This window comes from Anser anser (assembly GCF_964211835.1).
Source record: "Anser anser genome assembly, chromosome: 18".
In the NCBI taxonomy this organism is placed as follows: Eukaryota; Metazoa; Chordata; class Aves; order Anseriformes; family Anatidae; genus Anser; species Anser anser.
In genome coordinates, this window is record NC_139739.1 from 10,064,520 (window position 1) to 10,087,978 (window position 23,459).

Sequence of the window (23,459 nt, forward strand, 5' to 3'; positions counted from 1 at the left end):
TCCAGAAAACACCAAACTAGTTGTAGAATGTAACTGTATTGGCCTATACATACACTCTTGTGTGCCTTCATAGAGATCTTTTAGGAACTGAAGACATGTGGAATGTGCTGTTGTCCTTCTCTGGGTTGGTGGCATTGATTCAACTGCTCTTTTTGCCATTCTTTCCTGAGTCACCTCCCTATCTCTTGCTTCAAAAAGGAGACAAGGACGGTTGCTTGAAAGGTAAGAGAAAATTTTAGATCCCTAATTTGTTAGACTGTAACTCTTGGGAAAGTGTACCTAATAGAAGGAATTAGCTTTTGTATTGTACAACTACAGATTTCCTGATAATTACGTGATGAGAGATTTCGCAAAGATCATAGCATAAAATTGTATTACTCTGGAAAAAGAGGAGTCATCAGAAATATTTACGATCTACCTTTAAATACTACAAGAAGTTCAAAGCTGTTTTCCAGGACAGTCTCAGCATGTTCCAGTAAACTGTGTTTTGGTTCTTTGCTCAGTGACTGATGAATCAAGGAATAGACTCAACTGCAAATGACTAGTGGATCAGAAGATGGAAGAATATACTTTGTTCTGTCTCTTCTGTAGCCATGAAGCAACTCTGGGGAGAAGAGAATTATCACACAGAATTTGATGACATGATGAAGGAAAAGGCTGTAACAAAAGGCACCAAAATAATGAATGTCCTAGAGGTGCTGAGAGAGCCATCCGTGTATCCGCAGCTGTGTACCATGCTCCTGCTTTTACTGAGTCTGCAGCTCTGTGGCCTGAGTGCAGTTGGGTATTCCCAATATCCATGCTTATATCCACTGTTAAGTGCTCAGGGGCTTTGCAGATGAGCAGCTTCTGTGTAACAATTGTAAAAGGCCTACCGAGTGAACTGTTGGAATAATTATGTATGGTCTGCTATGACTAAAATCTGCTTTTCTTTTCTTCACTCCCTGTCTTCCCTGCCTTGTCCCTTCCCTTTTCCTCTTTGCCATAACATCTTTCTCCCATGCCTTACAGGCATTATGATCCTTTCAACTCTTCTTTTATTTTCTTCTTCTTCTTTTTTTTTTCCCTGGACTTTCAAATCCCTTTTCTCCATCTCCATTAGCCTTTCATTTTTTCACATCTCAAGCAGGTATATCACCTCTGCTAAGCCCTAATAATATACTGTTGCTATTACAGTGATGACAAATATAGTTCCAAGTGATGCTGGATAAGCACATATTACATCTATTGACTATACTTCATTTTAAAAATGTTTCTTATTTATCAGATCACCTTCTACACCTCGGAAATTTTTCAGACAGCAAACCTCCAGGAAAGCATAATCCCATATGTAGCTCTAGGAGTTGCGACCTCTGAGCTCATCTCCATCATCTTCTGTGTAAGTCAGATCCTGCTGGGGCTTTAAGAGTTCAAGTACACGTGATTAGAGTCTACTCTCCTTTAAAGTAAATGAATCTTCACTTGGTGAGCCAAAGGATTTTTCTGTTGCACTACATAAGTCTGTAAAGTGGTTGATACTGTCCCTGCCAAATTTCTTTCCATCTTTTAAATCTTTCTTCCTACCTTCAATCTTCATACTTTCTTATAAAAATATATCTTATTCATACATATATAAATGAAATATCATTCAAAGATAAATATGTTTGCTTATTTCCATATATTTGTATATATATATTTTTGAATGGAATCATAACATGTTTCTATTGACTACAGCTTTCATGAAAAAGTAGCTGCAATGCTCAGGCAGCGATGGTCATTCATAGCATTAGAGAGGCTAGAAGGAAATCCATAAATAACAAACTTGGTACTAACAAGATTTCTGTTCTCTAAAGTAAGAAGAACCGAAGAAGAAAGTTTGATCTGCTGCAAGGCTCACAGCTGGACTTGGCCATGCTTGCAGTGATATGTTTGGTTTTTTTCCTACCCCTCAGAGCTCCATTATCGATCGTTTTGGACGCCGGATTCTGCTGTGGGGTGGTTATTTGTTGATGGCACTGATACTGGTGTTGCTTGAAACAAGCCTTCTACTGAGCGTAAGCAAATGTCTCTCTAGGGGTGGATCTGCATCTGAAATCTTTGTGCAGGACAGCAGATAGTCAGCCTTAGTTCTGACGTCCAAAAGAGCAGGTCAGAATATCTTCTGAACACAAATTCGCAGCCCACCTTGCAAGGCCTTTATCTTTGTCCTGTCTTGTATTTCATCTTTTTAGTCAATCTTTCAAACAGTCAGTGAAAAACATTTTGTAAAACCATCAGCCTGGCATAGCTTTCCTCCAGCTCTCTGCCCGCCTGATCTCTCTGAACCTCTCTTGTGTTGTTTGCTGCCCTTCAAACCCCTAGATGAGCATCTCTGTTGTCACCATTCCCATTTGCTATCCCATGCCCCCTGCAACAGAAGCAGCGTGCACTGCCCCTTCCCACCACCAATTTCCACCCTCGATGCACGTGATCCAGCTGGATACACAGCATGCAGTTCTCTAACTCCTTCCAGCCTGGATGGTGGAAAGAAGTGAGGAACCCAGTGTCATGCCTTCCATATTTCCAGTGTTTCGTACTGCATTGCAAACTTTGTCTCAGCCCACAAACTAACTTCTCTCTGTTTCACAGGTATCTTTTGATTCACATGATTTAAACATTTCTCTGAAGTTGTCTAAGTGAATAAGATAAGGTTGAATCAGTTACACTTTTCCCCATCCTGTAATTATCTTGGAATTTGTTACGTGTTTTTCAGACCAGGGTGCAGTTTAACTCACCTCTGTAGATAGGACACTGCAGGCTACTTTTGGCCTTCCACTGTATTCAGTACAGAGAGATAAGTAGTTGTAGTGAGCGCCCATTACAGAGCCCAGCATCGTGGGCTTTTTCATCAACATCACTTCTCCTGTATGTTTAGATCAGCTGTGCTATAGCTATAAAATCGTCATTCTCATCCCTCCTTCTGCCCTTGTCTAGGATCGGTTCCTCTGGATGCGTTACTGCAGTGTTATTCTTATCTTTTTATTCATCATCGCCTATGGAATAGGACCGGGTGAGTATAACAACACAGGTAGCAACAGCAAACCTTGGACCACGAGGGAATGCACAGGCCATGGATGTGTGGGAAAGAACTAGACTGGGTGAATACATCTTCGTAAAGCAGCAGCTTAGTTTGGACTGATGGGGGAGCTCCAACTTCTGGTGAATTAATAACTTGAGGAACGATTTTTTTTACAAATTACTTCAAACATTTCAGGCCCTGATGTATCAGGACTCTATAGCCTCACACTGAATTGCAGGTTCAAGGAAAAGAAATACTTGTTAAAAATCACTAAGACTTGATTTGGAAGGCATGAATGCTGTTCAGTGCACGCAGGCTCATCTCGTCCATCTCTGTGTCTGCCCAAATGCAGTGGTAGCCCCCTCTAAAACATCAGTTTTCTCAATTCACCTATAAAATTCAATTCCATTAAAGAATACTTGATAGCTTACACAGTCTGTCTCTTAGCAGTTCTTTGTCTTTTCTCGTCTTCTCTTAATCACCTACATCAGTAATGCCAGAACCAAATTTACAGCTCTCTGTTATGATTTCACTCACTTGAAAGCAATATTGAAATTTCCATGTCTAAACATGAATTTTAGGTATGCAATCTCCAAAATCAAATGCCAGCCTTTACTATTTTAAGGGCTGAATATGAGGACTATGAATGTCTTGAAAACCTAACAGAATTCCCATGGTAACAGAATTCCCATGGGCAGTGGAGAGAGATAGACCCTTAGGGCCATTCATCCCCATATTTGATATGTCTTAGGTGGATATAAAGTACATTTCTGGGGTGTCCATCTCTCTCCATGGACCATGAGAGGTTGATGGGTGAATTCAGATAGGGGTGGCTGTGCTGCCCAAATTTACGTGATCTCACAGCAGCCTGACTTTACTGGGGCACTGTTTGACCAGTGACTTCAGTTTATTCCATTTGAGTAAAGTGGTTAGCTAAATGTCCACAGGAGAACACAAACCACACAGCAGTGTTTTTGATTGCTTTTTATGTTTTTTCCTCAGCTGGAGCCGTTGCATCTGTCATGAATGAAATCTTCACCCTCTCAACAAGATCTTCTGCTTTTGTAATTGGTGGAATCGTCATTTGGCTAGGCCTCACTTTCACTGGAATGCTTTTCCCCTTTGCTGTTGTATGTAATTTGATTCAAATCTTCTCTTTGACTCTCTCGATTTAAACTGGTTTTCTAGGCTGGTCTGGACAGGAAGTGAGATGAAATCCTTGTAGATGATCAAAGCTGTGAATTCCTTATTATTACTGGCACGTGGAGGCCATTCATATAAAACACTTCCCAAGATATCAGACATCCCTTGAGAACAGACTGAAAAGATAAAGTTATTCCTCATTTCATAGGGCAAACAGAATTTAAAAGAATCTGTAGGGGTAAGTGTTGTCAGGGAAATCACTCATCTTACTCTGTTTTTATCTCCAGATGGTTCTTGGTCCTTTTTGCTTCCTCATCTTTATTGCTGTCCTGGTCACTGCAGCAGTTCTCATCTATCTGTTCCTCCCAGAAACAAAAGGGAGGTCAATCTCCGAAATCACAGAAGAATTCAAAACACGCCAATTTAAGAAGAAAAATCGTTGGATGGTGGAGAAGAATGCTACTGAAGAAAGGACATTCTGCACCAAGCTCTGATAGGCCACCATAAACAACTTCCACTGACAAAAAGCTGTGTCTCAGAAGCGTACTGAAAGCTAACCTTTAACATGGACTTTTCTCAATAAAATATAACATAAAAAGTAATCCACAGATAGCTTGTTATTAGTCCAAGTAGTCCTATTTTTGGTTTTGCTTTTCAATGCCTCCTTCCTATAACAGCTCTGTGGCAGAAGGATATTCATAACCACGCACACTTCTCAGAACTGGCATGGGGAAAACATTTTCAGGCATACCACACTGATTTTATTTCAAGTCTTTCTCATTTGCTATCATTTTAAAGAAGTAAGATTTATCTCGATGCTTCTTGCTTTGTAAGAAAGCTCTGCTCAGGATTAACAGCAGGATGAAGCACAAACATAACTCCTGCAGACAATTTTCATGTCATCTATTTATGATACCTCACTGTAAAGGACCCAGTACTGAGGATGAACACTGCAAATGAACAAATGCCAGGTAGACGAACAAAAGGAACTCAGTTTTGTTCTATTTTATTTACCAGAAATATTCAAGCTATATGTCCTGTTTCTGTAATGATTGTCAGGGCTCAGCCCTGATAAATGACTAATTGGCATAGAACCCTCACCTGCATCCTCTGGAGCAAACTGGCTGCACCCTCCATGTGTAGCAGTTGTAGCAAAACCTGGAGCAAGTTTTTGTAGTGTGAGCAATCCTGGTTGCCTTAAGGAGGGCACTGTTTAGCCACAAGGATACAAGGCAGTGCTGAGAGCTGAGGACCAGAGAGTTGGAGTGAGACAGGGAACGAGACACTTTGCGAGAGTACCGCGAGAGCAGGCACTTTGAAAACTCAGCCCACTTTATAAACAATTAACTGCTCAAGACAAGAAGCTGAAGCTGTGGTGGCAAACGTCTGCTAGCTGGGCGCTGGATGAGGACACACCACACTTCACTAGTGCCTGTCAGCAGGCAGTGCTGCACTTCACTGCTGTGCTCCACAGCCCCTGGCACTGCTGCTGGCCCGGCGCTGTTAATCCTGCTGACCATCGCAGCATTTAATCCCTTCCCTCCCCAGACTCTTCTACCTTCGTGTAAGACTATCAATTAGTTTTCCATTTTCTGTCACAGATACAAATGGCATACCGACAAATGCCTCCTGTTTCGTAGGACCATAATTCCTGTGTGTCCGCAGTTTAACCATTCACATTAATTGTTATTGTGCTGGAGCTCTGAATCAGTGTCGAATTTTGGGGAATTTTCTATTTAAAAATTTCAAACAATGTACTTTCTACTTCTAAAGGAATAGCTGCAGAAGAAACTCTGATAATAAAGCACCAGTGCATGTTCCAGCAACTAGAACCTGATTTAGATTTTATATTCTTCTGGCTAAATGAAGTCTGCCAAGCCTTCAGCACATAAAGAAGAGAGAATCCTCTGTTGTCAGCTTGGTCAGTGCCACTTCGGCTTTGCTGGTCCTTTCACAGGACCCGGTGCCAGCAGCAGCACAGCCGGACCACTGCAGAGGGACCGCTCATCTGTGCCACGCAGTGCGTAGAAGCGGGAGCCTTGAAGCCCTCTGTTCCTCTCTTAGGAGCTCCAGCCAAGCTCACTCTGATTTAGCTCCACTGTCTCCTGCAAGAAGCCAGTCTTTTGTGGGCAGTCTTGCTGGGCTCCTTCACTGCCCAGCTGAAGGATCCTCCCCATTTCAAGCATTCATCCTCCCAGGATCTGCCAATCCAATATGCCAACCTGAAGCCTGTTCTCCCCAAAGCTCGCTATTGCTGCGTCTCTTGCAGTTACTGATAAACCAGATCGTACATGATTAACTCACCAATATTAATGTTTGCAAGTTGTTTTAACCCCATGCCAAGGCCTCTTGCTTTCTCATACTTCTGCAAGCAACATCTTAAATTGCTGTTAACTACTCACTCTGCCCGTCATTTACCCAAAAGGAGAGATAAAGCGAGAAAGCTAGTTTTTTTTCCTCATGTCTTTGTCTTTTGTACTACTGCTTCAGTGTCACTGCCGAGGCCACCACCTCCAAGAAAAAGCTGGCAATTCAGGTGCCATCCAGCCTTCCTTATTTCAGTGCAGGCTCATGCATCGGGGCCAACATCACTGTTACAAGCCTGCATCCAATGAAACTGAATACAAGAAGAGGCATGACAGTGGGTCAGGGTTATGCTTGTATTTTTCAGAGATTACATTCTGTAAATATTATGGCTTCAGTAGCTGCTGTTGTCAGCCTTCTTATCCTGTATTTTTGCTTCGTTTCTTGGTTTTGCCTTGACGCAGTGGGGCTAGAATAGCAGCAGCAATAGAGAAAGGAGAAAGAAAAATGATTCATGCAATTTCCCTCATTTCCCAATTTTCCATTGAGGAAATTCACCCATCATTAACACTTCTATTTTCACTTCTGTAGGTCCATCAGCAAATGACAATGACAGGTGTATTCCTTGTTTTTTCTGGACCACAGCTGACTTGCATGAGATGGTGACCAGCACTGAAACTTTAAAATGAAAACAATTTCTTTCTGTAAAAAGCATGTGAAAACTTCTTTCTGCTTCTAACCCATTCTTGAAGGGAAGTATTTTCTCAGCAGGCAGCAGAAAGGACAGGTCACTGGTGGAAATATAGCCCGTTGGCCTGCTTGCAGTCCTTGTGTTGGAGGTGATATCACACATGCAGTTCGTTGTTCCCAGTGCAAGTTTTTTTTCTGTTGTGTTTTCTAGTCCTACTTCTACACTCTTGAGGCAGCTGGGTTTGAAGAGGGCCTTATTCCATCCGCATCACTAGGGGTTGGCCTGTGCATTCCTCTCCACCGTGTTGTGTGTAAGTTGCACTACATCAGAGTGTCCCCAGAGGCCCAAAAGGCCCTCCCAGGCCTCTACCACTGAGCGGTGCAGCACGAAGACGCTGCTGTGGAAGGGCTCTGTGGCCCCGGTGCTGTCTGTCTTGCTGACATTACATAAGTAAAGCGAGAGCAATAGTAGAGTCCAAAGGGGAATGGGAATAGGATGTATTGTAAATAGGACTTCTGTGTGGAGCAAAAAAAAAAAATCAGGTCTGATTATTTAGGGGAAATCAGAAATGAGGAGAGAACTGAGTGTCTCCTTTTCCCCAGTCAGTGTTGCATTCCAGATTCAACAGAGCAGTTTTCTTGTGTCACAGGGTATGCAATTGTTGCAGCCTCGGTTACTCATTTGGTGTTCTGACTTTTAGCCTCTTTCCTTCCACTGTGACCTTCCCCAGGACCTGGAGGAACGTATGGTGTGGCACAACCACCACAGGAGGCACAATGCGTGGAGAGAGCAGGAGGAGGGAACTGGCAGGATATTGGGGCCGTTCATAAGTTCGTTAAGGCTTGCTGATTTCCGAGTACTGTTAATTCCCTGTGGAGAACTGCAATACTGGAGAACTACAAAGAAGTACGAACATAAAGGACCACAGCAGAATGCAGCGGAGGTGATACATGGTAGCTGGCTTTTGAAGCAGGACATCGGGCACAAGGAGAAGCCAAGAGCCTGTCCTCACTGCTTGATTCTTTAGACAGAAAGGAACAGCAAAAGTCTCCTGAGCTCACTCCTAAAATTGCTGCCAAGGTGAACCAGTACCGTGCTATAAAGTCTGAGCTATGCAGCTCAGGATCACCAGAAAGATGCAAACATGTAAGAGAAGTTTGATTGTGAGCTAGTGGAATTGCTGCTATTTGAGATCCTCAGCAATTATTTTGCAAGGAGTGTAGGAATCATTGTAACATAAAAAACCTATGCTTTGATACAAATTGAGAAAAATCATTATGCAATACAAATGAAACATTTACATTTTAAAACAATAAAAGAATCAGTCAATAGCTACGTGATTTGCATTTTTGTACAACCAGAATGTTACAATTGTTGGCATTAAAGAGAAATTACAGAAATGCCAAATCATTCTGACCACTCTCACAAGCCAGAAAAAACAGCATTTGCTGTGCAGTTATATAGGCAATAGTTGGAATTACAACAGTAACCCAGGTTTTATTATTAACATGTATTTTTTCTCATTTCTTTAGACTCACAGTATTTGCAGAAAAACCCTCTGTAAATAATTGCATTCTGTTTTATGAACTAAAAGTACAAGTCCTGAGGACAAGCTTAGGCATTTACTGAGGGCTCTGGCATAACCCCATTGTCACATCTGCCCCCACACCAAGCCTTGGGGCTGGAGGAAAGTCCCCCGGCATGACCAAGAGAAAGCAGAAGGCTTTGAAAGCAGGAATAGCACACGGCATCAAACACACGCGAGAGCCCCAGGCACACCTCTCTTCTAAATGCCGTCTCTAGCCGGAGCCATGCAGAGTCACAGTTTGGGCTTCACTTCACAATTGAGGAGCCTCTGGAGACCAAAGGTGAATTTTCAGTGGCTGCAACACCAGTTTTGGAGTTGTTCTGTGTCTGTAATGCTCAAAGCTGAAGTGAAGGGACTAGGAGCCCAACTGCACCATCCTAACTTGCTAAGAGGTATTTACTCACTTTGCTGACTCTCATGAGGAAGTGGATCACACAGTTACTGCCTGCTTCAGCACCAAGCTCTGCTCCAAAAGCCGCTGCCAGGGCACAGTTATCAACTGGAGCCTTCTCACCTCTCCTGGACAACAAAGCCCTCATAACCACCAGACAAGAAACACCCTTCCTCCGTACAGTCTAACCAATACTTAAAGTCAGAACAGCTGAATTAAGCTTTGAAATTTGCTTCTTGTACCTCCTGCCTATTGAATAGCTGTGTTTGAGACTTTGCCCATTTTTCATCTAATAAAAGGTATTTACTATACCAGTGTATCTGAAACAGAACACCACATCTTTACTTAATAATAAACACCAGTATCTAAACGTCTTACCAACTGCTTTTTGCTTTGTGCAGATTATGGCAAAGATACTGCTCAGTTTGTATCAGAGAAATAAAGTATTTTACTGTTCCTGAAAACTGTTTAGATTTTTTTTCCTAGGCTGTTCTCTTTTTCTTCTCAATCCCCCCAGGTGCAAACTTCCTCTGCCTTGAAACTTTCCCCCTGCGGACTGGACCAGATGCAATTATTTCCTGAAATATTTAATCTGGCAGTGTTAACTTTGGCCAGTTGAAGTAAACGTAAGTCAGTGAAGACACAGTAGTAAAAATTTAACTCTGTTCCCTGAAGCCAGATACCCACTGCAACCCCAGCAGGCAGGAGACACAGAAGCCTGGGATGACAAAGACATCGCACGCAGGACAACCAGCCCCTTAGCCAGAGATGACCGGCTTCCTATCAGACCTGGTAAGTACTTGGTGAGGTATTTACATCCGTGATATTTTTGTCTGCTGTCAGTTGGCAGGCAGAGTTTTTGAAAGGCAGGGAACAGGACTGGATGTTGCCAGCTGTAACCACAGACAGGGATGTTTATGGGAGCCTGCAGCATTCATATTCTGGCTATGGCTGAGTTGAACTCAGAGCTGCTGCCTTGCACATCGGTGTAACACCTTCAATTAGCACGATCCTTGTTCAAGAAAGAGCTCCCAGCTTCAGCTGGGCACAATGAGCCTCTCTTCTAGGAAAGAGAATATGGCAGGGCACCTCTGAATGGCAATTCTTCATTCATTCTCAGCATATTCACTACGTCCTGTTGCAAAGGTTGCTGCAGTGCAAATCTAACAGCAGCGCTGATTGTGCATTTTTGGATCTGTAAGCAACCAGAAAAGCATCAAAGTGCAATGCCTATTTTCCAAAGCTCCCGGGAGATTAAGATGACTGTGCTGCTTGAGACAGACAGGCAGGGCAGGAGTTCAGAACTGACCATGGTAATAACAGCTAGAGAAGAGACCTTCCTCCTGTAGCACAGCTCGAACAGAATCAGCGCAGAATGGAACAGCAGTCACAAAACTTTTCCTTGCTGTTTCCTCCTCTCCATGTAGGTAAAAAACATGGATTCTGTCACACTGACAGAAACCTGAATGGAAAAACATGCTACAAGCAACATTAGTGTGGTTTTCTGTCCATTTCAGACGTGTTTGTTAGTTTAATTTTTAGCTGCTTTGGGCAATTTCTGGGGACTTTACCACAACCCTCAAATTGAGGGATCACTGTGCACTCTGCAGGGCCCTGAACGGCAGCTAGCCCAGCAGCTACTCTCAGTTAACGTAGGAAAGATCCTCTGGGTACAGAGGGCTTTGGGAATACAGTGGGCAGGGGTCCGAGCTGCAAATAGCCCGGGCACTGCCCAGGTAGCAGAGAGGAAGGTAAGACCTCCCACCCCGAAACCACTCTTATATGTATTAGCGCTGGAGAGTGGAACAACCTTCTGCTTGTTACTCTGTTAACAGATGATCAGGAGGAGAGGGAAAAGTAATGCTGAAGTCTGCATTTTCCCCAGCTGGATGTAGGGAAATCCTAGCAGGATGTTCCCCTCATAGCAGGGCACATAGAGGTAACATGCCTCTCTGCAAGTTCCTTGAGCAAATGTTCCTAGAGAATTAAAGACACATTTAAGGAACAGACTGATGTGGCTACAAGCTTAAGAAGATCTTGTTCTACCTCTGCAGGTACAGTACCAGGGGCTCTTCCAAATGATCGCTGTCCTGGGGATCGGTGGAACGTTCCAAAATGGCTTTCAGGTTTCTACAATCACCTACATGTCTCAGGTAGGTAAAGATTCACACGGCATGCTAGTTAATGGTACCACTGAGTCTGCATTCTTGTCTGAGGATGCTCCTCTGACAGTCAGCAGGGGCTTCATCACTCTATTCTCCTCTCATGTTTCATTCCCATTACTGTGCTACTGTGTAAAGCAGAAAATGTCAAAGTGTTGAAAACAGCAGAAAAGAGAGAGATGTGCGAGTTGTTGATTATAGAGCTGTTCCTCAAAGAAGCACCGACAGGCGTGCCCTCTGTCTGCCCGTAAACTTACAGCACGTGTCTGCTCCGGTGGTACCACTTGGCACGCTTACAGCCTATCCGCAGGGTAGACAAACAGAGCAAGGCAAGCGAAGCATGCTGTAAGAAAATGTCTGCTTCCCTCCACAGACCACGGGTAAAACTGCCATTCAAGATGCTGAGGCTTAAGGGAAGACCTTCTTATTTAGTAGAAATCACCTCATGGCAAGTTATTATTATTAAGAGTGTTGTTTTCAGGCTTCAGAGCACTAAGTTCTGAGTGGGGAAGTATGGAGGAACTGCATTCAGCAGGTGCTGTGTGATCTGGCATTGTTGGCTTGTTTGTGAGAGAAAAAACAACGCATCCGCAGAACTCTACAGGGCAGTTCACACTGCTCCTCACCACAGGTCCGGGCCTTGGTTCCTCAGATTTCAAGAGCAACAAAACAAAGAACAAACTCCTCCTACTGGCAAAATCAATGTAGTTTACTCTACTACACTATGGCTATTAGCTAATGCAAACTTTTAGAGTCTGTATGGAATAGTGGCTTCGGCTGAAGCAACAAAATTGTGTTCTAAATGTAATAAAATACATGCAGTGGAGTCACGGTTACTGTTAATGAGAATCCTTTTTTCTGTCTCAGCATGTTAAGGCTTTCATTAATGAAACGTGGCTGGAGCGATACGGCTACCCCATCCACCAGGATAACCTCCTGTTTCTGTGGTCCATCACTGTGTCCATCTTTGGCATCGGAGGTCTCGTGGGATCCTCAGGAAGCAGATACCTCACTGTCAAGTATGGCAAGTATGTATATTTAAGGAATTTGTCAATCAAATCTTAACCTAAAGAAATGACAGTTGGCTTTTTAAAATGTGAGATAGATTTTTAGGCTTAGTAATAGCTGTAACACAGCCAGCTTGGCAGTGGTGTCCACAAATTCTGCTACCCTCGTCCTGCAGCACTGCTAATCCCTTGTGCTGCCACCCGCTCACACCAGACGCAGTTAGGGAGGCTGGGTTACTACTGGCAAGGAGGAAAGGCAGCCTCCTGGCTGAAGGCAGAGTGTGTTTCTTGGAGGTGCTACTCACAGCACAGCAGCATCGAGATGCTCTGAAGTGCTACATCAATGTGTTCCATGGTAGGTTTTCAAGCGCAGAAAAGCAAGAAGACTTTTCTCTGCTACAAAACACAGAAATGTTCCCAAACTCCCAGGTCTAGCCATGAGTCCTTGTACACACGCCGTTAACCCTTCCTCATCTCCCACTCCCTGGTTTACATGGGAAAGAAACTTCAACGTATTATCCAGAAGGGAGGCAGCATTGTCTGGCAGTCATCTCCTAGAAATCATGGCGCTCACATGTTTCCCAGGGAATCTGGAAGAAGCCTTTTTTTTGCAAGGGCCTTTCTCTGCTGACCATACAAAGAACAACCTTGGCTTTAGTGAATTCTCCCTGTTCATATCCTGAGCTAGCTGGATGACAATATAATTCTGTGTACTAGGGACACAGAGCATCCAGTGTCAACAGTGTGGAAGGGCTTATTTTGTCCTGGACCACATACGCATAACTTGACAAAACTAGCAAGATAATTTCACCCAGGACGTCGTATGTGCCAGAAGCATAAATGCCATTTCCTTCCTGATCTACAAAAATTCTTTCTACTTTCTTGCACTTACAGAAAAAAATGTCTCCTGTGCAACAATCTTCTTATGATAACTGCAGCGTCTGTCATGGGCTGCAGTAAAATGGCCCGGTCCTTTGAGATGATCTTAATTGGCCGCTTCCTGTGTGGCGTAAGTGCAGGTAGGTGATTGCTCCCACGGGTCAGCACCCTCTCCCAAAATGTTACATCTTTATTCAAAGTATATCACCCTTCACTAAGAAAATAAAATCTTAAAGTCAGTGATCCCTTGTCAGAAGATCTTCTGTAACAATCGGCAATAAAAAGCATAATTATTACTAATTCTGCTGATACCAAATGAAATTCAGCTTTGCCACTTGCATGAATATTCAAAGCTGTCAGAAATGTTTTGATACTATTTAAAACTTTTTTTTTTCTATTGGAAAAATAGATGCAGTATTACTTTAATTCTGACAAACAGTACTTGAAATTGTATGAGATATGGTTTAAATCTAGAAATCTAGTATTCTTATAAGGCTCCAGAAAACCAGGCTGTTCAAAGTCATGGCCATTTCATTTTGACTCTGTACGTATTTCAGGAATGTTCTACATTGAACCTGTTTTTAAGCTGTAAGTCCTTGGGGTTAGTACAAAGATCTGGGCATAATCAAGTAAAATCAGTCATAGTAGGTAGTCCATATACAGAGAAATCATCCTGTGCTAGGATCAGTACGCCTTGTATTTGTCTCCTACACAAAAGGGTGCTCTTCCACTCAGTTTTGGATATTCACAGGAATGCTTATTTTAACTTATTTCATTAGAAATTAATGTCTATGTTTCAAATAACCAAATTTTGTAAATTGCTTCTCTGACATACAGCCACATTGAAGAACAGCATTCTTTTGAGAATTACTCATCCACAGTGGCCCTGCTATGATCTAAAACCTGTATCTTGCCTCATGCAAAGACCTAATTTTTGTTAAAAAGATTGCATATCTCCATCACTTTGCCATCACATAAAACCAGGAGAAGAAAATGTTGTTTTCAAATCAGATAAAATGGCCTGTGACCATCATATCAGGAAAAACCTCTTGTTCCCAGACTAGATTTCAGAATTTCTGAGTTATTAAGTACTTCACTGGTAGCTGGAAACATCAACTCTGCCTGAAGCCAACAAAATTATTGCTGTACAGTAAAAAAGAAATACTCATGTTTCCCCCCAGATCATCTACAAATCAACATTGAATATAACACCACTTACTTTAATCTGCTATGGATTGACCATACCAGCTCTTCCATAACATCATGTCAAAAAGGGCTGAGATTACGCAGGTTGACTACATGCAAATTAGATATTACTACAGGTTGTTTAGTTATTCAGCACTCGCATGCTCTATTTCCTCTAAAATCTGCTAAGATTCAAAAGGGACACTGTGATGAGGCAACATCCCAGAGATGTGCATTTCCTAAGATCAGAAAACTGCACTGTGCAAATAGGGCAGGAACCGAACGGTTTTGCAGAAAGGGTTAGAAAATCTGGTACTGAAAAATCTCATACCCGGTGCATGAAGCAGCTATATTCTGTACTACTTAATTTTTTACATTCAGTTTTATTTCCCATGGTTATGAATGTCTTCTTGCTTCTCTCCCATAATTCCCTCCTCACCTCAAGGCCTTTGCGTTCCCTTACATCATCAATATGTTGGGGAAATTTCCCCTAAGAAGCTACGTGGATTTGCAAACTCCACTGCCTCTTTCTTTTGGTCACTGGGAAAAGCCGCAGGGCAAATTGCAGGACAAAGGTATAGTACAACTGATTTACCACCCAATTCATACCTGGACCTCCTCTACCTTTTGCTTCCTCCTCTGCTTCTCCATCCACTCCTTTCTCTTCTCAAAAAACCAATGCAATGAACTTTTATTCTACATGTGTGTTTGATCCCCTCCAGGGAGCTGCTGGGCAGTCAGTCCCTGTGGCCCGTGCTGATGGCCTCCTGTGGAATTCCTGCACTGGTCCAGCTGCTCACTCTGCCCTTCTTCCCTGAATCCCCACCTTATCTCTTCATGCACAAAGGAGACCAGGAAGGATGCAAGAAAGGTAACTGAGGGCTTCAGGTTCCTGTTCCTCACTTGGCTTTCAATTGGTTTGTGATGTTTGCTTTCCCCATGGCAAAAAAAGTTTCTCCCTGCTCATTTCTAAGATGACTCTGTGAATACCCACCAAGTATATTTTTGTTGTGGTTCCCACTTAGAACATGAAACTACATCTTTTTACCATTTTGTATAACAAAACCTTTTATATTCAGCTGACACCCCCTGAGCAGTCTAATGATAAATGATAAATAGTGATAAATGATAAATGATAAATGATAAATGGCTGTTTGCACTGCAGGGGCTCCACAAGGCACCACTCAGCTCTGGTTGTTGGCTTTGTACCATGGTTATACCCTGAGAGAAGGCGGAAGGGAGAAAAGTGGACCCGCGGGCAGGGAGGGAGTCATTGTTCACCCTACTAGGTCCCCTGTCAGAACAGGCTCCTCTCTACAGGAGGGGACCAGGGCTCTGGAACACACCATAGGACATCAGCGCCTCACACCACAGACAGAGCCCACACATGCTGTTCTGACAGATGTGCATCACCTACTTAACAAACTCCTCAGTCAGCAAACAACAGCAACGAATTAACATGGCAGGTCTCACTCTCCTTCTCCTCCACAGCCATAAGGCAACTTTGGGGTGAAGGCCATCACCAAGCAGAGATTGATGACATCATGAAAGAGAAGGCAACAATGAAAAACACCAAGATCTTGAGTGTCCTGGAGCTAATGAAAGAACCAGCTTTCCGTTGGCAGCTGTACATGATAATTGTTCTGAGTGCCACAGTTCAGCTAAGTGGCATCAGTGCAGTTGAGTGCATTTCCCCCTTAAAGTCTCAAAACATTTGCTGACAACCTTAGAGACATCTCATGGCTCTCAGGAGCTCTCCTCATTTTCCTCAGGTTTCTCAGCCACAGTTTGTTGTCTGCCAACCCTCCTACACAGCAGCAGCAGCAGTTTGCAGAGCTTGGCCAGGCTCTCTGTGTGACATCCTTTTGCCCAGCTCTTGGTACTTGCTGGAGTTAACATCCTCTGTTGTTAGGCTTATTTAACAGCCATTTGGGACAGCTGCTACAAGACCCCAGAACCTGCTTCTATATATGAGCCCACCTTATCTTGGCAAAATCAGTGTAATTTTATGTTACTGCAGCCTGTAGCTGCTGCTATTTGGCCCTTGTCCCTTAGCATCCTAAGGAGCACACATGTGTTGGGACAGCAGTACACACTCCACCTTTAAAGCTAACCAAGGAGCAGACTCACAGTTCTGGCGACTTCAGTTCTCCACCTCTTCCTCAGATCTGAACTTCTCCGGGACCATTTTGAAGCCACAGCTTTGCAATCGTCTGCGTCATTCTTCCACGTGTAGCTTCACGCTGCAGCAACATCTGTGAAGGAAACACATAACCGAGTCTGCCACAGCTTAAACTGGAATCTTTATCTTCTCAGCAAATCTCCAAATAGAGCAAAGATACTTGAAAAGATGTTTGTCCTGCTCCCTCATGATTCCATAGCCCATGCTCTTCTTTCTTGGGAAAGAAGGGTATACACTACAGTGATGTTCTTGGATGGGCTCCAGAAATGATGATACACCTGGCTGTTTCTGAAAGCCCCTAAATCAGGTCTATGCAAACCTAATTACATTGCAGCAGCTGGAGGTTCTTTTATCACAGAATTTTATCTTTCATAAAATTAATTAATTAATAATGTTTTACAATGTTTTTGTCTGCCAAAAAAGTGAAAACTACCTAAAAGAGTGCAGAAACCTAGCTTACTCCAAAGCTGAGCTGCATCCTCCTTGGCTACTAGCTTGCATCCAGGGCAGTGGCACACAGGCATGGGTAAGAAATCATTGCATTCTTGTCTTACTGTTTTATGTTTGTTTGTTTGTTTTTTCCTAGATTTATTTTTATACTTTTGAAGTCCTCCAGGCAGCTGGCTTTGATGAAAGAATGATCTCCTATATGACCCTCTCTGTTGGACTCTCGGAACTTTTAGCTGCTGTAGTCTGTGTAAGTCACATTACTGTGGGAATGGGTCATAATCTGCTTTTCTAGCACTGACACCAGTGTGATTTCTGTCCCTCAGAGCTCCATCATTGAGCGTCTGGGCAGGAAAACACTTGTAAGAGGAGGTTATTGTATCATGGGTTCACTGCTAGCTGCTATCACAGTGACTCTCTCACTACAGGTAAGGAAATTCTTCTGGCAGGTCTCTTTCCGTTATCTATTCTATTTTAACATCTGCTCAACATGCTACTGAGAAAGAAAAGTGAGGCTTAGAAGTGCCAAAGTAATATCTGTGTTAACAGCTTAGACTCTGGGACAGATGAAGGGAATAGTCTAAAGATCGAATTTGTCTGTACATAGGATTAAACCCTCTTTTAGCCAGCACTCTCTATACTCCTGCCTCCCCAAGATCACATGCGCTCAGCAAGGACCACAGAAAACACTGAGATACTAGCTGTGAGTCCTGATTTCATCAGGCTGCAAGCACCAACCACTGACCAGCACAGACTAAAACACAGTCATAAGTAAATGGCCTTTCCCTGTATGCAGCTCTTAACAAGTCAGTGAAAAACAAACAAACAAACACCAAAAAAGACTCTTTGCATTGGTTAACTTGAAATTTAACTGCTGCAGAAGACACTGGGAATGCACATATTTGTTCACATACTGCAGAGCAGTTCACCTCTGTAATGCTGTCATCGCTGTAACATTAGAAAAAAGACCCCTGGGTCACCAGTATTGATCCAGGAGCCCTCCCATAGAGACTACTGCAAAATTGCCCTGGAAGCAAGGTGGCAGCAAACTTCCATTTCTGTTGCATTCATGATGGACCTCAGGAGAGAGAAATCTTTTCCTAAAGCTTTTTGTCTTATATCTTCTTGGAAAGAAGATATAGGAAATTTCCTTTATAGTAGATAGCTATCACCTGTCAAAAGCAAAGAAAGATCTGATTTGGCCTTCCTGTATCTCTAAGGGTTAGGGGAAGCACTGTGGGGACAAGGAGAAAGAAGGACAGGGTGGAAAAGAGCTATTCAGACAACTTTTAATTGAAGGCTTCTAAGCTTGACAGCTGCTCCCCAACAACAAACCTGCTTCTCTGCACACCTAACAGAAACCTCCCTGCTCCATCCATAGGAAGAATTACTCACATTTCTCTGCCAGTTCCCTACTCTGTTTATTGCTTCTTGCAGTGACAATGTTGGAAAACAGTAAGCTTCTCTCACCTATCGTAATTAACAGATTTCATCCAGAAGTTGTGGTTGTTTTTTTTTTTAATTATTATTATTATTATTATTTATTGTGATTTATTTTTTTTCCCCAGGATTGGTATTTCTGGATGCCATACTGCAGCCTTTGTCTGATTATCTTGTTTGTAGTTGTCTTTGGAATTGGGCCAGGTAAGTACTTCATTCAAAAAAATAAAGGAATCAAGTCATGTGAACTAATTAATACGGCTGGGAAAAATACTGCATAATATTGCGTAACATTTAGCATAAGCAAATTCATTTAACCTAACCTTGTAGTCATTTAAATGTTGTTCAGTCACTGGCCAGAAACTTCAGTGTCATCAGGTTTGGGTTTTTCTAATGAGAGACTGAGAGACCAATGAAGGAAGAGAGCAAAAAGAGCTCACCAGAAAAACAGAAAATAGAGAACACAAGCTGATGGGTAAAAGATTTCTTAGAAATACTAATAAATAAGAAAGAGAAAAAGAAAAGCAAGAATTCTTTCAAATTCAGTGTCCTATAATGTTACTTCTTTTTGCAAATGAACAGCAGTGTAGAAGCCCTACTTTGGAGGAGCTCTTTTCCTAACATATACTACCTACTCCTCTTTGACTTAAAAAGCCTGTTTTCAAAATATTTGCCGTCCCACATGGCAGGTGGAGTTATTTTCCTAACTCAAAGCTGGCAAAGTTCTGTGACTTCAAAACAGAACTGGAATACCCAGGAAGTGAATTTGGGAAGATCAATATTTGGTGACCTAGCAATATCATACTGGGAATTCTTCTTTATAATGAGAATCATTATTCCATACTTTTTTCATGAGAAGATGTTAGATGTTTGCAAGTGTTGACTGCTAATTCTAGAATCTCTCCAATTAATTAATTTGAATAAATCAATATTTGAATAAAGGGATGTCTAGCTATTTATAAGATGCCACAAACACTTTCTTTTCTACAAGACAGCAACATACTCAAGCCTTTTGAATGCCAGTCCATGACAGCAGCACCTATTTGCTGACTGTGTGATGGTAACATGCAATCCGAACATGCAAATCAAACACACGGACAAGTAATTCTTACTCCGCTCTCCTTTCAGCTGGTGCCACAATTTCCATCAGGGTTGAAATTTTCCAGATGTCGTGCAGACCACCCGCCTTTGTGATCGGTGCAGTTCTCAACTGGCTGGGCATCTTTGTGATTGGAACAACCTTCCCCTTCATTGTGGTGAGTCACTCTGGAGTCTAGGCTCCAGAGCCGGCCATGGGACAGGAAGGAGAGCAGCAGGAGATGACAGTGGCAGCCTGGAGCTGTCTTGGCACCTGCTCTCCCAAGACCACTTTTGCAACTGACAGGCCCAGATTTGCTCAGGAGACTGATTCAAACTCCAATGCTTGTCAAAGGCCAAAATGCAAAGAATCCCTTATCAAATTGAAAGTGCTTTGGGACCCAAATACAAAATCTGTCCCAAGAAAGTGACAAGTGAAGAGATTTGCTCATCTTGCTCTCTTTCTCGCTCTGCTCTTCCCTGCAGGAAAGACTCAAGCAATTCTGTTTCCTCATCTTTATGGGGATACTTTTCACTTCAGGGGTAATTGTCCACCTGTTCCTTCCAGAAACCAAAGGGAAGTCAATTGTGGAGATTACAGAAGAATTTAATAAACTAAACTTTAAGAAGAAGCGTGTTCCAGCAACTCCAAACCATGTCATGGAGGATTACACCTTCTGCACCAGGCTTTGACTGCCCGGCAGGCGCCAGGCTTTCTTAAAAGGAAGAAGGAAAAGACATTCATCGTTTTCTGACTAGCAAGCCGGTCCAAATGGACTGTCAGCTTTCAATCTGTCACCTACAAGGTTTTCCTCTTGCCAAAATATCACATTTCAAAAGCACTCCACTCCGGTAGCTTAGAAAAGGGATGATGGCTGATATTAGCAGGATAGACTTGGGTGACTCATGAGCATCTTGGCCTAACCTGCTGATGTATAAATCTCTTTTATAACAGAGCAATTAATACACGCTGACAGTACATGCAGAATTTATAAATACTCTGCTGAACACACAAAAAGGGAAGACCTGTGATCTCCCCTCTCTCTATGATTTATGAGTGTGTTTTTACAACCCTGAAATGGGAATAGTAAAGTTCTTGGCTTGCTACCTCTGGCTAGATTTCAGTCCATGACAGATTAAAGAAAAAGAATAATGGAATAGGAGAGAAATTCTTTGTTTCTTTAGATTCAACTGAATAATCAAACCTTCCCAGGTTCCCAAGCTTAAATGCCATGTTTTTCTTCTGTTGTCAGACTTCCATTCTAGTTTGTTTGTTTCATTCTTCAACCCTTTTGGAATGAAGTTTTTCATATCACCAGCCCTCCTTGGTTTGGCTTAAATTTAATATAATTATTTTTGCTTAAAGAAAAAAATAAAAATCAACCATTTGATTCTAAGATCAGAATTGTTCATGAAAAAGTATGGGTAAAAATTTCTTATGCAACTCTTCTCTGGGCTTGTTTCAGTAGCAATACAGCTAAAGGAGTCATGGATGGAATCCAGTTGCCAGAAAACACAGGCACCTAGAGTCGTTTTGGGCACTCTCTGCTATCTTGTCCATCAGCATCATCACCTCTGAGCTCCCACATCTACCTTGTGGGCAGTGAATCCCACAGCAATTTAACTGCCACTTTCCGCAGTTGCTTTTGGCACACAGTTTACCCCAGAAGAACCACCCTTAATGGGAACTCTTGGCAGTAAAAGAATATCTGTGGCTTTACAGTTTCTCTTAAAAACAGCTGTAAATACCTTGCTGTATGTACAGTAGGCTGTCAGCAAAAGCTAAGACATCGTCCAGCTCTCAGATATGTGCAGGGCTCCTCTCTACGGTGTATTTCTCTACCATGACTGGGAAGTGATCACATAGCCTCCTATTTCAGGGACATGTAATCAGCATGGAGTCTTCAGTTATTGTTCAATGCAAGCGTAGATACTGACAGCTGGAGGGATGACTGGAAATGTTATATACCTTGAATATTTTGTCAGACTCATACAGCTAGGTAAGTTTTACAGCAACAGTGAGAACTGTAACTCAAAACGTGTAAGACATTCATTTAAGCATTTCCAACAACAATTTATGATTAATTGACAGTCTCATAGGAATTTTGCCAATTTTTACAAGACAGTAGTCTGCACAGAGAAAAGGAAACAAAGTGAGAGAGTATGTTAAATGTATCATATGCATGTTTTCTAACTTCCAAATTTAGTGTCATATGCCATTCCCAACGATCACTGTTGCAGAAATGGATGAAATGTCATTTCCCACATTGATCTATAACCAAGTTCACATACTGCAGGCCTTCAAACTGTGAAAGATGTTCAAGGCCATATGAATTGATTTCCTCATTCTTCTTCCTTCTGTATATAGTTAAATATCAAGAGAGTTTGTGAGCCTTATAGGACACAATCTTATAAAGTACTGGAGGGATTAATTTCGCAAGAGACATTTTTTTGAAATATGCAAGTTTATGGGATTTTCCCTTTCTCCAGAAATTGTCTAATTTTCTGCACATTTTCCTCTATCAATGGGAAGCTCACATGATCCTAATAGCAAAGCAATACTGTTAGCAAGAACATGAAAAAGGCTAAGGTTTACAGTGGTGCAAAATATACCAATTCAAATCTAAACGCACTAGCCTTAAATAGTAAAAAAAGTGTTTGTATCTCTGATATTGCTTTGACTGGCATATTTACTTCAACTAAGATGACACTATTCAAAATATGAATTTAATTGTTCATTTTAACTGTTGCTTATTTTTCATTGGAAATGTTAAACATAATAAAAATGGCAGATGAACTTAAATAAGACTTCTGGCCTCCACAAGTGTTTCTTCCCCAACATCAGGATGTCCCTCAGGAACAGCTGACTAGAAAAAAGTTACGGGTGTACAAACCTTCCATGACTGGGATTTTTCATTACTTCTGTCTTTCATATTGAGGGAAGCTTAAGACCTCACACTAAAAGATAATCTTTGAAATGTGGAGAGTCCATAAACTCAGAATAGCCCCAAAATTTTTGCAGTGTTCTATATATGTAACAATATAATCAAAAACTACCCGTCATTTGGAGAGGACATACAATATAGAAAGGAAATCTCTCCTTGCAGAAAGGAAACCTTTAATTTTGCAAAACAGAATTCTCTTTTCCTAACCAATCATTCTGAAGAAAATCCTTCATTCCATTACCACAATACCTGAAATCTTTGGAAATATAGGCAGAGTGGCACCATGTAGCATTGCTGGTGAGCCACTTCTCTGATCTCAGTTATTCATTAGAGGCTGTTAGGAAGCCTTCTCCATCAGCTCCTCACCAGGAAGCGAGCAGATGCCCTATGGAACATTAATGTGACAACGAAGTGGAACAGCTATTTGGAGCACAGGTCAACCTTCGTCTCTGCTCAGTGGAGCAAACTATTCCGGTAACAGCCTGGTGGAGGGATGAAAAAGCAAAAATGTATGGTTCAAATACACAGAGCTAGAGTATCTGCAATACTTGATACCACACAACATATTGGCTAGATATATTGGCACTTCTGCTCACCCATTTAAGTCTTAGCAATCCAGGCCTTCTTTCATGTTTCGGTGTCAGAAGGAATAAAAGTTGTCAAAAGCCCAGAGTCATCTGAAAAGGAACGACTACAGCATATCAGTGATACTTCGGAGAACTGCGTAAGGCCTGTTCAGAAAATCAGAGTGCTGTCTGCGCTCCGGGAGGTGGCAGATACAGAGGTCAGCCGTTGAGAAGCATCGGGAGCATGACACGCACTTTCTATCAGAGACATCAGCTGATAGGTAAGGCACGTCTCAAATACTGCCTGTAACTGAGGTGGATATAAACACTTTAAAACCGGATCAGAGAACTGCGATTAGACACACACACACAAAACCAAATCTGGGTTAGCTGGACTATATTAAGGAAGGCTTAC

General features: G+C 42.2%; 1 protein-coding gene across 1 annotated transcript in view; it reads left to right on the forward strand.

Moving 5' to 3' along the window:
- LOC310883744 (uncharacterized protein) overlaps nucleotides 1-22,341 on the forward strand; it is a 28,494-nt gene extending 6,153 nt beyond the window's left edge. Inside the window, exons 6-24 of the mRNA XM_083804557.1 lie at nucleotides 74-222; nucleotides 592-779; nucleotides 1,268-1,378; nucleotides 1,932-2,033; nucleotides 2,953-3,028; nucleotides 4,040-4,167; nucleotides 4,468-4,671; nucleotides 9,917-9,946; nucleotides 11,209-11,307; nucleotides 12,184-12,344; nucleotides 13,218-13,342; nucleotides 14,833-14,962; nucleotides 15,110-15,258; nucleotides 15,879-16,066; nucleotides 17,156-17,266; nucleotides 17,343-17,444; nucleotides 18,585-18,660; nucleotides 19,585-19,712; nucleotides 20,020-22,341. Of these exons, the coding sequence (XP_083660683.1) occupies nucleotides 74-222; nucleotides 592-779; nucleotides 1,268-1,378; nucleotides 1,932-2,033; nucleotides 2,953-3,028; nucleotides 4,040-4,167; nucleotides 4,468-4,671; nucleotides 9,917-9,946; nucleotides 11,209-11,307; nucleotides 12,184-12,344; nucleotides 13,218-13,342; nucleotides 14,833-14,962; nucleotides 15,110-15,258; nucleotides 15,879-16,066; nucleotides 17,156-17,266; nucleotides 17,343-17,444; nucleotides 18,585-18,660; nucleotides 19,585-19,712; nucleotides 20,020-20,226 (2,464 nt within the window). The 3' untranslated portion in view covers nucleotides 20,227-22,341. The remainder of the gene's footprint in view (nucleotides 1-73; nucleotides 223-591; nucleotides 780-1,267; nucleotides 1,379-1,931; nucleotides 2,034-2,952; nucleotides 3,029-4,039; nucleotides 4,168-4,467; nucleotides 4,672-9,916; nucleotides 9,947-11,208; nucleotides 11,308-12,183; nucleotides 12,345-13,217; nucleotides 13,343-14,832; nucleotides 14,963-15,109; nucleotides 15,259-15,878; nucleotides 16,067-17,155; nucleotides 17,267-17,342; nucleotides 17,445-18,584; nucleotides 18,661-19,584; nucleotides 19,713-20,019) is intronic.
- Nucleotides 22,342-23,459: the final 1,118 nt, after the last annotated feature.